General features: G+C 44.3%; 1 protein-coding gene across 3 annotated transcripts in view; it reads right to left on the bottom strand.

Annotated features, from left to right (window-relative positions):
* The window catches only part of ETV6 (ETS variant transcription factor 6), a 124,723-nt gene that overhangs the window by 74,161 nt on the left and 35,223 nt on the right, over positions 1–15,339 (bottom strand). Inside the window, exon 2 of one of the 3 annotated variants that reach the window (XM_074538988.1) lies at positions 7,844–7,970. The exons of 1 other annotated variant lie outside the window; for it this stretch is intronic. In XM_074538988.1, the coding sequence (XP_074395089.1) occupies positions 7,844–7,970 (127 nt within the window). The remainder of the gene's footprint in view (positions 1–7,843; positions 7,971–15,339) is intronic. One more of the 3 variants, XM_074538989.1, reaches the window with a different exon arrangement.

Genomic DNA, 15,339 nt, shown 5'->3' with positions numbered 1-15,339 from the left:
GCTGAGGTGTTGGGACTGGGCCTCCAAATCTGGATGGAATCATTTCACTAAAAATGTCTTCAGCAAACTCAAGAATCATTTCGCCCTTCTGCTCCAGCAGTAAAATGAGGAGTTCTAAAAATGGCATAAACCCCCATTTAATGGACATTTTACCAAACTGCATTTGTTAAGCACCCAAAGGAGTGCCAGCACCAGAGAGGAAAGACATAAAAGTACAGCAGAAAGAAATCCAGCTTCTCATAAAGGGCATCAAATAATTGTTTTCTTTCTCTGTGTGTACACACATGACCTATCACATTAACTCCTGGGACCTCAAAGCTACAGCAGCTTTCTCCTCAGACACTGCATGTCCCTCTCAGTGCTGGACAGAGCTGTTCTTTCCCAAGAGGCAGCAGCTCATCTCTGCTAAAAGATCATGATGCCATGCTGTTTCTGCAGGGTTTTTTACCACACTTGTGTTTTGCTGCAAGGCTCTCACCACACAATGGTTTCTTATTGTGGAGTTGTTAGTCATGGCTTACACGCAGTTTCTCTTCTGTGTTTTCTCTGCTTGTACGGCTGTTTATGAATGCTGCATTCTTTGCATTTATTTTATTTCTTACAAAAATAATTTTTAAAAAAGAGCATGGAAGCACTTATAACATAATACAAATGAAAAATCAAACAGACATTTGGGATGGAAAGAGAAAAGCAAGCTAATTTTAGGTACACTGATCGTGACAATGTCCCTTTAAGACAAAGCTAAAAATGCTTCAAACCCAGCAATACCATAAATGTCCCGCTGCTTCTGCTTCTTATTCCTCTCCACACTTTCCAGGGGAATTCCACAAGGGATCAAGCCTGAATCCCATATTAAAGTGACATGACTTCCTTTCCCCTCTGAATAGAGGTGAACGTGTATTTTGGAGATTTAAAACCCTCCAGTGAAGCTCTCCAAAAGGGTAAAGGACTGGCTCAGCACCACTGGGACTCCCACCCACACTGCCAGCCTTCCAGATCCTGAAGCACAGGTCTCTCTGACCTCCCACATCAGGACTGCTTTGCAAGTTCCACTGAGGCAGGAAGGCTCTTACCCCTCCCCACGCTTCCACTGGGAATGGCCAGAGCAGGAAACTGCTGCTAACTCTGGGCAACAACCAGGCACACTGGGAAAAATAAACCACTTGATTCGAGAATCTCTCAGGGAGCAGAAAGCAGCTCACAGCAAGTGAGCTTCCTTTACAAGTTTTTTCACAGTTAACCCAGATGCTTCTGCCATAGCCACCAGGCAGCAGCCAGGAGTGAATAGGTTTAGGCTTAAACTCACCAGCTGTTTGCAAAAGTGATAAGTGAAGGGGCCCTGTGTCACCCCACTGCAAAGCCAATGACAAGGGCGTTAGTTTCCTACAGGTTATGAACAAAGACCGTGCCAGAAAAATGCAAAGCAGAATCTTCATGATCCAAAGACCACAGTTTTCCCAGCAGAATGAGTAATGGTATTTCACCCTTCCCAGTGCAACACAGTCCATATAAAACATTAGCATCTATATTCACAGAATGACTGGGTTGGAAGAGACCTTCAAGATCAATGAGTCCAACCCAGTCCTAACACCTCAACTGAACCCTGGCACCCAGTGCCACATCCAGTCTGTTTTGAACATACCCAGGGATGGTGACTCCACCACCTCCCCAGACAGACCATAACAGAACTTTATCACTCTCTGTGTGACAACTTCTTCCTAATATCCAACCTGTATTTCCCTTGGTGCAGCTTGAAACTGTGGCCTCTGGTTCTGCCAGCTTTGCCTGGAGAAAGAGCCCAACCCCACCTGACTGCAGCCACCATCAGGGAGTTGTGGAGAGTGATAAGGGCACCCCTGAGTCTCCTTTTCTCCAGGCTAAACACCCCCAGCTCCCTCAGTGGTTCCTCACAGGGTTTGTGTTCCCAGCCCCTCTCCAGCCTCATTGCCCCTCTGGATGCACTCAAACATCTCAACATCCTCCCCAGCCATGGCACAGGAGTGACTCAGACTGGGCTTCCCTGTTTGGAGGATCTCTTTGAGGCTGGCCTGAGATTCCCAGTAAAACCCCTGCGATGCAGGGTGGAGCAGGTGAGTTCAGTTCAGGTGAGCCCCAGAGGGTGCCTGTGGAACAGCCTGCCTTAGGTCAGAGGCACGATCCGTGCCTCCCCAGCTCATGCTCTGCATCCTGTTTGCCCAACATCTGGGCACAGCTCAGAGTCCTGAAGGAGCTTTGCTGGGCTTAACCAGAGTAAGGGGCACTGAGGCTGACAGGATGGCTGGCTGGGATTTCCACACTCCACTCAGCCTGCCAGTAGATTATTAACAGTTACAAACTGAAAGCAGGAGGCACTGCTGGATGGACCCTCTCTGAATAGCTCACAATAAAATGTGCAAGAGTAGCCTATGGCAGGAGACAAAGATGTAACATCAAGATTAAATACTGCAATAAGGTGTTAGCAAGCAGTGCCATTGCCAGGCTTAATTTTTTTCTTTTTTTGTCATGGGTTGGCATTGGTTACACATAAGGTGAAAAGCAGATTAGGAGAAAAGGCAAGGGCAGCAAGAGGGAAGAGCAAGGCTTCAGTGGCCACAATGTCAGAGAAGAGCAAGGAGAGGTCCAGGAGAAGCCAATAATTTGAGAAAGAGGCCAGCCCAGCTCCCACGAAAATCAGTGGGAATTTAACCACTCATTTCAGCAGGACCAGGATTAGTCTCAGCCACTAATTTGACATTCTGGCCACCTCTCCCAGTCCCTTTGTCATATGAAGCTTTTATTTTATTTTCCCTGTATGTGCGTCAGTCAGTTTTGTTCCACAAAGATCCTTCCAAAGCAAATATTTTCATTGCTTGCTGCTCTAAATGTGGCTTAGGGTAAAGGGCTTTTTTTCCCATCTCACTGCATACTTTCAGTTCAGTGCATTGCATATTCTAGTAACTAAACAACAATATGCTTAATGCTTCAAAGTGGCTTTCCAGCTGCTAGCCAAAATTGTAGAATAATTAACAGGTGCCAAAGGATTAATAAAAGGAGTAGCATAATTAATAGACACTATACAGAAAAAAATGAATCCCTGGCAATCCCAAGTGTTGTTGTTTCCTCCACCTTCTCTTAATTGTTTCCTGCATTCCTTTAATAAGAAAAAAAAAAAGAAAACTAGTGCCCTTAAAACACAAATGATACATATAAGCAACAATGCATGATCAGAAGAAAGAAACTGGCAACAAACTGCCTTCAGGTCTAATAAATGCCTTAGTTTAAAGAAACTGCCCAGCTACCTGTCCAACTGCCGTACTACTCATGTCCACACAGAACTTTATTGCACTGTTTGGTACAGCCAAGGTCACAAAGATGCCAAACCAACACAGAAGCACTGGACTAGCTCCCACCAAATCAGAGTATCAAATAATAATACAAATAATGCAGAAAAATTCCTATGAAACACCTACTAAAAACTTAAAGGCCTTTAACATAATCATTGCAGAAAACTAAACAAATCTCCTTTCTGTCCTTAATGAGGGAAGTAGAACAGACCATAATAACACAGGACAGAGAGATACCAAAATAAAAAATGTGATCTCATGAGGTGTATGTGACCAGGCCTGCATTCTATGAAGTTTAGCCAAATCAGCTGTGACCTGGAACTTATCACACACTGGAAAACCAAAGACCAGAACCCAAGCCTACACTTGAAACAAAAAGCACTCGGATGATTTTACAAACAGTTCTTTAGCTTTCCCTACCACCACAACCCCCCAAAGTGAGGGGAGCCAAGACAACACGGCAGCCCCAAAGTAAAAGTTCTCCTCTATGAGGAGATGCATGTACTGTGACATCTCAAGTGTATCACTGCACTCTGAACATCAGTGCAGACTGTTGGGGGTTCAGAAAAAAGGCAAGAGCAAGAAAAATTAGTTTTGCCAAGAATAACTGCTTTGTGTGCACAGAAAAGTGTGCAGAGTGTCATACAATGACAATGAGCTGCAGGCATGTGAAAGATGCCAACATTAAGGAGAGAAAAGTAATTGGTTCAGAGGAACAAATGAACTTGTTTTTATGTTTGTATCAAGAGAAAACTCTGAAATCTTTGCCCATGAGATCACTCTCCCTAAACAAACACACACATGTTCCCAAGAGAAGATGCCCTTCAGAGATAAAAATCAATCTGTACAAATCAGCATAAGCATGCAAGGGAGAATGATGTTGCACAGGACCAGAGCATGCAACAAATCCTTTCTCAGCACTGGGATTTCTTCTCTCTTTTTGAAAAAGTTTTATATTGAGGGAAACAAAAGAAAACCATGAAGCCTGTAGCATACATATACAGTTGCTTTTTTAGCAGACAAACCACCTTATTTTAAACTTGTGCATTACAAAAAAGGAAAAAAAGCTGTTTTCTCCATAATTCAAAGCATATTAATAGACAGAAAAAAGGGTTTTAATATCCATCTCTTACATGCTGTATCCTCTATCCAGTTCCAAGAGCTGCTTATTACAAGGCCATAGCATAAAATAAGATGCTAATAACATTTTACCAGATGAGACAAAGAATAAAAAGAAATTTAAAAAAACACAGACCCTCACCACAAAACCCCACTAACCTTCTCTGTGGCAAAATGGAGTGTTTCCCCATCGATAAGGGGTATGTAAATAATTCCAGAAGACTTCCACCTATTTCTAAATTTTTCAGTATCACAATACCTGAGCCGTTTCTGTATTATGGATAAAATCAGCACAGCCTACTCGAGGCTCATTTGCTCACTAAGCAACGAGAAGTAATTTATCACGCCAAAAGAAACTGCTTTACTTATTGTTCTGATACTTTTGCTTGGTGCTTTCAGAGTGATCTGGAACATTAAGAACAGTGACATTTCTTATTAGAAGGCATAAAACTGCCTGAATCCAGAGAGTGCTGTACATGTTCCATGTGAAACATTTGTCTCTGGGTCTGTCTTTGGGTCACCTGCACCTCTGGCACAGGTAGAGGAAGATGTGTGGGGTGGGACTGAACCATCAGAATGTCCTGGAAACAGGAGGAGGGCAGGCCTGACCTTTGCATTGGATCTGTGTGTGGGAGTGGAGGAATTGACCACATCTCCCACCAACAAAAACAACTGTAGGGATGGAACATAACAAAAACTCAGACCTAGAAAATCCTTGGACTTTGCAAATTTAAACCAAACCTTTACACACAGCCTGAACTAGAAATTAGTTACTTTGCCTGACTTCTGAGGCAGTTTGGATTTAAGATCAAAGCTGTACCTCAGACACATCTCTAAAAATAAACAAAAAATAAATGACAGGAGTCCATGCAGGAACTGAAAAACCCTATATTAATACCTCTTAAAACCTCATGACACAAAATCCAAAAGGAACTGAGTTATTTCTATACACAGTATTAGCAAGACTACTGGAATATCATCTTCACTTCTGTTGTCTTCACTTTAAGAGAGATGTCTGAAGTGGCAGTCGGTTCACAGAGGTGATATAAACAGAATTTGAAATCTGAAAGCTTAACAGGAAGACTGATAGCCTTAAGAACCTCTCCTTCCTCTACAGTTTAGTCAAGAAAAGGTTAATAAGTGACAATCTAAAAGCACCTATATCAGGAGGAGTCTTTTGACAATATTTAGCAGGAAAGGCGATAATGAGATCTAATAGTTGGAAACTGAAGCTGACTAATTCAAACTATAAATAGGACACTTAAAAAAAAGCAAATAAGGAGATAATTAAGCATTAAAAGAACATCTAGAGACCTTATATCCTCCTCATCACTTAAGTTTTTTACATGAAGAGTGGAAATCTTTCTGCACATGTTGTAGTTCAGTTGCTGGACCTAAACACAGCAGTTACTGCATGAAGTTTTGTAACAAAAGATATATCAGAGATTGTTTTAGAAATTCACAATGCCTGCTCCTGGCCTAGGTATGAAGCTATGAGTGGTTTTAACAGTGTTTGGGTGGTCTGTTAACTGACAACAGTGTTTTGTGTCAATACTGAGTGCACACTGAGCTACAGAATACTACACTGCCATTGACTACAATTAGTAAGGCTATGTAAATGTGTTCGTGTTGTTTATGACCTCGGACAATAACTTTATGGAAGGCTATTTCACAGATATTTCATGATTAATCATCTGCGCTTTTACACTGCAACAAGTCATACTGGTGTGGAAATACTAAAGGGAAAGAAGCCTTGCAAGTTTAAAAATGTGCCAATCAAAAGAACAGAAAAACCAAAACAAGAGTCAAGGTGAAAGGTTGGATCACATTCTAAAAATACTGTGAGAGAAGTCTTCACTGAGAGGAAGCTGCATAAATCCAACAGTATCCAGCACGCTGGCTGGATGGGAAGGAAGCAGGTACAGCATGTGCCACCACTGTCAGCACCAGGAGTCTCTGCCTCCCTGCCTTCTGCATCTGCCAGGGACAGTGGGGAGGCAGTTACTGGAAACCCAGCTGTGATCCTGGCTGTGCAGTGGACACACAGTGGCTCCCACAGCAGAAGTAAACTGCACCAAGTATTGCAGTGAGGAAAAAACCCACAAAAGCTGAGGATGAACAGCACCAGTAGGGAAAAGAACTGCTGGAGAAAAACTGCTTCAGTGTTGGGATTTTTGTGCCTGCTTTGGGCAAAGCACAGCAATGCCCTGTGAGTGTGGCAGGGGAACAGCTGAGCAGCCACACAGGGGCAGCCAGGCCTGGGAGCTCATGGATGCCCAGGCAGGGACCAGGCACAGTCAGAAACTCTGCAGCAGCGGCAGCTCCCATTCCCACCAGGAAGCACAGAGAACTGGGCCACACAGGACATGTGACACAGCATGGGAACAGTCACCTTGGGGCAGAGTAACTCACAGCCAGCAAGGGAGCCAGCACAGGACTACAGAAATGCTTTAAACACAGTCTGCATCCACAAAAGGAGTGTGTGTGGAGGACAGCTGAAGACAGCAGTGTCTTGTGACAAACATGGACTTCCCCCTCTTCCCCCCGTAAAATCCCAAACCCGTTTGTCAGAGGGCAAAGCACAAAGTTTTGTTTGCTCCTGCTCCTTGTTCATTGTTGCTTAAGAACCCCAGGAATGTAACACCTGACAAAAGTTTACTTAAAACATCTTTATTTCCATCAGAACTGCTTCCCCTCCAAAAAGGAAAATTCCATTCTTCTTGTCCCCATCCTAACTCACCTCTCACTGGCCAACAGTCCTTGGCCTTTCCTCTTTGTCAAACATTAAATCACCTCAGCAAGGAAGTACCTGGCTCTGATCTTGCCCTCAGCTCCAGTTTTTGTTCCAATGTCAGTGATATGTCCTTCCTCCTTTGCAGCATCCTTCTGTGCACAGCTAAGCTCACTCCTCCTCCTTTCCCACTGCCTCTGGCAGCAGTCATGCTCTACACTAGAGAGCCTGGGCATCACAAGTATTTGAGACCCCTCAGAACCTGAAAATAGCCACAGCACAAACGCATTCCACTTGCCACAGCTGGTGAAACTCTGACCTTGTGCTGCAGAACGTAACTGAGCCATTCCAATAAAGTGGAAGGAAACACAGCACTTCCTGTCAGAACAAACCCTCCACATTTGTGCCTGTCACCAAAAACAGCCCAAATGCTTGACAAGGACTGCAGGAGATGGGAGGGGAGATTCAGCATGCTGTATTTAAGAGTCATTTTCTTCAGTTAAAAACAACAGCCAGGAAAACCAAACCAGCTAAAGCTTATTAAAACAACAAAAAAAAGTACAAAGCCAGGGACTTCCCTGCTCTCTTCCATAAAACCAGAAGCAACTCCTCACCCTGTCCCACCCCCTCCTCAGTGTAAGAGCTTAAGCAGCCTGGTGCTGACACTCACGCAGGTGTGCTGGCAGTCTGACGGTGTCGTCCTCCATCCTGATGGCTTGAGGCACCGGGACATGTAGTGGTGACGAGGTGTAATTTGGTACCGGGCTGGCGGGAGGGGTGTACGAAATTCTTTCCTGCTGTTAAAAGAAAGTGGGGGGGGGGGGAGGGAGAGAAAGAGAGAGGACAACGTGAACTTTGGAACAGAGGTATGAAACCATGGCAGAGGAGGTGGACGTGGGTGGAAGGAAGGAAGTGTGTGCCTGGTGATGTGCACTAGTGGTGCACCAGCTGCCCAGGGAGCCCCACAGCACACACAGAACACTGGCAGCCAGTGCTGGGAAGGGACTAAGAACCTTTTAGAGTGGCAGGATTACTTTTCAAGAGAGCCATGAAATTTCCAAGGGCCTTCTCAGAAATCTGCCAAGGGAGGAACGGGGAAGCGACATGCAAGTGGGGAGACTCCGAGGGCTTTTGTCAGTGAAAAATCTGACAGCAAGTCCATGATACATGTGTGAGTACCACTGAAGTGCCAAAACCACTTAATCTTATGTTAACAAATCAGTCATGATCTGAACAAGCTAAGTGTTTAGCACTATACCCCTTCCTACCATTTTAAAGACATTAATCAGTAACTTTTGTCATTGCTGCAGAAAAACACATCACCAGACTACTCTATTTACCATCAAGTAACGTAGTACTCTTGTTTTTGCTAAGCAAGTTACTATTACCTTCTTTGAAGTAGTTTAACTTGCAACCAAGTACAGTCAAATTGAGCTAAAGAGCAACTTGTGAATGTTGTATTAGTTTCATAACTGTCACAATTAGGTTCTTACCTAGGAAAATGCCTGACGAGAAATCTAAGACTGAAACTTCACGTTATCTGAAGGGAAAATTCTTCCATATTCTAAGCCTCCAATCATAGTACAAAATATACCTTTTGTAAATAAACATAGCCACAATTTTACAGAAACATAAAAACTATTATTATATGCTTCCTGGAAGGTAATGCACGTTATTCTCCAGAACACTGACACACCAGTGCAAGAATGGATTTACATCCCTGCACACACAGAAGCAGGAGGAGGTAATTTCTGATTGCAGGACAGTACGAGCGCAGCCTCTCACCCTGACTTTGATCTCCGGCAAACGGAAAAGACAAATTTGGTGCTGAACCAAGAGAAGGTAATTGCTACCATGACAAACCACAGCATTATCACAGCCATGAGACAGGAAAATAGACTGAGGCTGATAGAGGCACCTGCAAAATGTAACCTAAGCACCCTTGCCACCAAAGGGAAGGAGAGGTTTACAAAACCCTCTGCAGGCAGATTAGGTGACATCCAAAAATAAAGGGAACACCTAGAAAGTCTTGCAGCCACTGCTTCAAAGCAAGCCCAATTCATTCTCTTTGCAAGGTGCTGTTTGCTGCTCAGGAGCTCGGGCAGAACCAGAAGTTTACCCTCAACATCAGGAGTGCCACCACAACAGCCTACAACCACATGGCAGAGAAGACTGACAGCATGAGAACACACTATTACAGGTTTACAGAGCGAGAAGACAAGCTTGTTTCACTCCACCATCACTTTGTTACTTCTACAAGTACAGCCTCTGTGTCTGTCAGCTCAGTACTTTTTAAAGAGAAATTGTTCAATCTTATGTTCCTGTCTCCCACAAACTCAGTTTCTTTCTACTCATCACTGGCCAGGCAACAGCAACCCATTAGCCAGCATGAACTCAGTTATGTGCAGTTACCAAACAGGGATGTTCACTATGATGCAATGAAAGATGCACCTGTGGAGCTACAAGGCAGTATTTGATTTTTCAGCTTCCCCAACTCCCTCCCTGACCCAAAGTGGCCAACTCTGTGCTTCCTGTTGCAGAGGTGTGGTTCTCTGTGCCCATCTGCACCCCTGCCCCTGGTGCACAGCATCCCTGGAGGGCAGGGACACCTGGCACTTCCCAGCATTTCCTGCTGCCATCCACAGCAGATATCAAACCACACTGCAGCTGCTCACTGTGTTCATGGAGACATTTATAACAAAGAGGAACTCTTCTGAAACACAGCCACACAGATGCTGCCTCTGTTAATGGGCGCTGGGGGATAGGTGGGAGACCCAAAGTCCTTTTCCTCCCTCCTGAAGAATGCAGGATACAGTCCAAGCTCAGGTCACACTGCATGCTCACTGAATCACCACTGCAAAGACAAAGTGGCTTCAAAGGGTCTCCTCGCTGCCCAAGAGCAGGTGGAAAATGAAATTAAATCCAGAACACCCATCCATTTCCCTCAGGACCCAGGAGGTGCTGTATCAAACCAAGGCATTATGCTTCCAGTATGTGCTGCCCTTACTGATCAATCTCCTAAAGGCATACCATAACTTGATTTATACCATGGCAGTTTCATTGAGCTTTACTGTTTTAAACAAATGCATTTGATTCATTGTTTCCTAGTATTCATAAGGACAGGACAGCCAAAACCAAACAAGATATGGAACTGCAGTTACTTTTCCCACACATCTTGGATATCCCACAGTACTGTGTGAATTACTATTGGCAGAAGGCACTTTACAAGGCACCAAGGGGAGTTAGCTATCCAATTCCTATTAGTGCCTTTGAAATGCCCTCTCTTGCTAATCCTGCATTTTTCTGTCAGCACCTTTAGCCTAAATATCAAAGCAATTTACAGACATTAGGTAAGTCTTTCTTTTTATTAGACACACAGACAACCTGAGTTACAGCAAGAGCACAGCTCAAATGAGCTAAGTAATTTCAGAGTTAAGCTGTCTTGAAAAAGGACAGCATGTGCCTCTCAAGGGCAATACATTTAACAATTGCATGCTGAAAGAGCTGCCCTGGACAGATTTCCAAAAGGTGTGGAATGGTAATGGCACAGGGAGGTCAAGACACTGGGCTTGTGGAAGAAATGAGTTTAATCCCAGTTTGCAGCATGGGGCAGCAACATGGCTGGCAGCAGAACTGCGAGCACCAGCCCAGTTGTACAGCCCAGCCCTGCTCAGTGCTCAGCCACAGGCAGTGCTCAGCCTGCACAAGGTCACACGTGCTCCTCCAGGCTCTCTGAGCCTTTCTGGAGTGACGTTTCCAGAGGCACCTCCTGTGCTCACACCACTGAGAAGGGACTGCATCCATCTCCACAACTCCAGGAGTGCCCAGTGCTTCTCTCTGCAGAACCCACCAAACTAAAACATGGTTGGTGTCTCATGCTTCTAATGTTATGCAAGCAGATACTCTGCCACTAGGAATTTTTTACTGAAAGCATTTCTTAACTAGTCAAGTTTAGTATTTCCCTTTGTATTAAGGTCAAGAATGGTAGGCTTGCTCAAGCCACAGCTTGGGAGGAAGGATAGGTAGTGCTGGTAGAACCTGCATGAACCCTGTGTGTTCCTGAGCAAACAGCCTTGCTGCAGCTTAATGTACTGGTGAAAGAAACCAAATCAATACACATTTGATGTGGTCCTGTGAGATTTTTGGTGATGAGTGCTAAGAAAGAGCTTGGTACTACCACATTCCTTATTCACCACCTGCCAGGGGACTCTATAACCTAAACCTACAAGAGACCAAACGCTCAGCCCCAAAGAATTACCAGCTAAGAAATTTCAAAATAGCAACTCCTGAGCATTTTGCCAGAAGCCACAAAGAGGTGACTAAAACAGACAGCATATTGCTTGCTGTCATCATTTTTGATCAGTTTCTTCAGCTCAAAGGGGTCAAGAAAGTTTCACCATGAAATTTCACGTTGCTTACAGTAATTGAAGAGCCACACTGAGTCAGTTTCCATGGAAAGCCCTCCCTGGGGTTTACTCTGGTGGCTGGTGCCCCAACGGGGCCACCTGGACAAGCAGCCAGGTCTGCATTGAGCAGGACATGCTTTCACCTGCCCAACTGAGCAGGGACAGGCTGAAACACATGGCTAAAAATCAAGAGAACCTATGGGTTCTTTCTCTTTACTAAATATTCAGCTGCTGAGGATGCCACAGGTAAAGCCATCCTGTGTAAATCAAAAGCTATACTGACTGTGACTATGTAGCAGGCATTATCTAACAGCTGACTGCACTCCCAAAGCCATCAAAGGACACACTGATTTCAGTCGGAAGAATTGGGGTACATCCTTTACTGACAAAAACTACCCGAACAGAATTTTCTCTGTCAGGAACACAAGTAATTCATACTGCTAAAATAACAGTATTAATGAAAAAATCAAAGTCACAAAATTAAATTTAAAAAAAGTTTAACACTTAAGGATGAGGAAGGCTGCAAATAAAAATAGCTTCAGGCTTTTGATATAATTGCACCCTTCTAAACTCCAAAGCAACAGCCTTGCAATCTGATAGTCCTTTTGTCCCTTTACTAAGTTCACTCATATGGCAGGCACAAAGAATATACATGTTTTTGTAGAAATGAAAATAAAATATGTAAGAAAATCTGCTAAGCATGCTCTTATGTTGTCCCACTGACATGATTATTTCAGTAGCTGGATAGGTGGCATAGTAAAACTACTTTTTTAAACTGATAAAGCAAAGAAATGCAATACCTATGCAGCAGTTTTCAGGAAACCAAAACAGGCAATGTGGTCTGCAAATACCTTGTGCTGGACAGAAAAGGCAGCTGACCTTAATCACTGAATAAAAGCTTTCTCCTGTACTGCACATAATGATACCACAGAGGGAGAAAGGAATCGAGAGTGAAAGCTGACACACATTTGTGTCCCAGGGTGCTGCGTTCCTGTGCCATGAAATGGAAAGCCAGGCCAAGGGACCAGGAGCCAGGGGCAGCCTGGGAGGGTCTGGTTTTCCCACTGTGGATCCTCAAGGGAGTAGGTGGCTCAAGCCAAGCAGAGGGGGGGAAAAAGGGCCTTAAAGATAAGGGTGGTTGGGGGAAAATGATGTGTTTGCAGGAAAAATTCAGAAGGCCCTGAACATCTGGGCACCCAGCAGGACAACGACAGCAAACCAGCCACAGAGAAAATCAGCCAGAGATTCAAGCAAATCAATCTTTAGGGAAGCAAGTGAGGAGAAGAGGAAAGGGAAGGAAGACAGATGCGCTGTTCACCAGTGGTTTGAGTGCAGCACCACAGCTGGATATGAAAGTCCAGAGACCACTGTGAGATGAGTTCCATGGTCTAACTTAGGGAGCAGGAAGGAATCAGAGCCTCTAATGGACTGAATAGCACATCTGGGGACCTTGGTCAGTGTTAGAGTTTGCATACTCCAGCTTCTGCCAGGGACAAAGGCTCAGACCCCAAAATGAACCAACTGCAGCTCTGCAGTAGCAGGGTTTGAATTCAACTCTCCACTTCCCTCCCCTCCCCCAGCTGCTGTCGTCTTCTTAATTTCCATGGCAGACATCTCCTAATTTCTGATCCCATTAATATAGCAATTCACGTCAAATCTATAGCAGCATAATCAGCACACCATCAGTAATTAGAGAAATTAAAACAAACACAGCTCTCTGGAACGGACCTTATGCAAAGCAGCACTGGGAAAGATTAACATCTCGTTTCCTGGGCAGAAAGCAGAGATTGTGTCAGTAACCTCAGCACTTTTGTGAAGTTCAGTTCCTCCCTGGCTCCTCCTTCCAGCCTGTCCTCCCTGCACAGGGGCAGGTGATGGCTCTCCTCTCATGCCTCAGTCCTTACTCAAGCAAATAAAAAACAAACACAGTGGTGCAATGGTTCATCACAAAGGGAAGGGGAAAAGAGACACTGGGGAAGTTCATGCTTCTCCCATAGTGATTACAGCCACTGTTCTAATTAAATTAAAATTGTACAGACAGCAACACCAATGCACTTGAGTGCTATGAAAAGGCAGCTTGAGGAGGTCAATGCTGTCATTGGAAATGCCATGATACAGCTGCATTATTGTACAAGCACTCCAAAATATTTCAAATTAGCAAGTATCAAAGCAGCAAAAAACTAGCTTAACCACATGCTTAAAAAGTATTTTTTTGCTGCTAATATGGGGGAATAGAGCATAGAACAGGTTATGTGAAGATAGTATCAGGTAAAACTAGAAGATAAAACTAAGGCAAAAAGGTCAGTACAGTTCATCAAAGGATCAATCATTTATATTTATAATAAAGAATTTAATCTGCAGATATCACAGTTAGGCAGCAGAAAATACACAAGAGGCAGATTCTGGTTCAGAGTTTGGAAGTAGAATCATCATAGTCCAAACAGGGGTAAAGCCTTATCTATGCACCCACCCTTGCAGCAAGGCTCCAAGGAGAGGCAGCAAAGCTGGGACTTGGCCCCCTGACCTACTACTTCAAGGCAGAGGCCAGCCATGGATTCAACTGCCTGACATTAGGAAACCATCTGCCCCCAGCCCTTTACAACGTGTAACTCCACAATTTGCATCCTGGGGTTGTCCCTGCAAAGCTCCTCTGCAGAACTTGCTGCTGGCCTGTGTTTAAGCAGGGCATGGAAAAAGCTGGGCCACTACTGCAACCCATAGGGTCCCTTTGGCATCTATACCATGATTTGTTGGTACACTCACGCCACAAAAAGCACCACAGAAGGCTCAAGAGAGACAGTTAATTGTATAGCTAGGGAAAAAAAATCCCACATGAGGCTTTGAAGTACTGTGGCCAGTGAGTAAGCAGCAGGGAAGCAAGGAAGGCAAGAGCAAAGAACTTTCCAGGCTTAGCTGCACGTCAGGGATATTTCAGTGCACTTTTCGTGTTCTCTTTTCCAAAAGAGGCAGGGCTGGGAAGCCTCATCTCTGTCACACATGGTGGTTGTACAAGCCTGCCTGTGTGCGTGGGAATTGACACCCTGCACACTCTTGCTGCTGTCATGTGCTCATTTCAGGGCAAGGCTCCTGCAGGCCATGAAACTGAGATGGGCAGACTAAGGGGAAACATGGTGTACAGGGAGCTGCCCTCTCATGAGTTATGGGAAAGCTCCTCTTCTGCATCCCAGGGCTGGCATGGCACAAGTGTTTTTACTTAGCTGCATTACTGAGCTGTCACAGTTGCAATGTTACCGTGCACTCAAACACATATCCAAGGACAATCAGCATTTCTGATCTTCCTACCATGGCTGAGCATTGCCTTCTAACATTTCTGTTGGAGCCTCAGTTACTGTGAACAGGGTCCTTCACAAAACAGGATATCAAATATTTACATAGCACAAATCACAGGTCAGAACTGTCACACAGACCAGGTCAACTTATTCACTGTCCTGGGATATCTAATTGTCCATCAGTTAAGTAGTGAAAAAAATCATGGGAGAGTAATTCACATAAAAGTCACAGCTTCTTTTAACCCTCAGTCACTGATGGAGACAGAATTCCTGTAGAGCTGCAACATCCTGAAATACACATTTTGAAAATACCACTCATAAATATAAGAAATTGCCCTTCTTGGTCCCAATACACAGCTGGATCCTGCTCCCATCTGTACTGCAAAATTCTTCAGTGAATTTTATTTATTTTAAACAGTGTTTCTTGTCCAGATTTACACTGGTGGAAGTAAAATCCACATATGGGCCTC

This window comes from Zonotrichia albicollis, chromosome 4 (genome assembly GCF_047830755.1).
Source record: "Zonotrichia albicollis isolate bZonAlb1 chromosome 4, bZonAlb1.hap1, whole genome shotgun sequence".
NCBI classification, from domain to species: Eukaryota; Metazoa; Chordata; class Aves; order Passeriformes; family Passerellidae; genus Zonotrichia; species Zonotrichia albicollis.
Note: the sequence above shows the minus strand (reverse complement) of the source record. Positions and strands in the feature narration are given on the sequence as shown.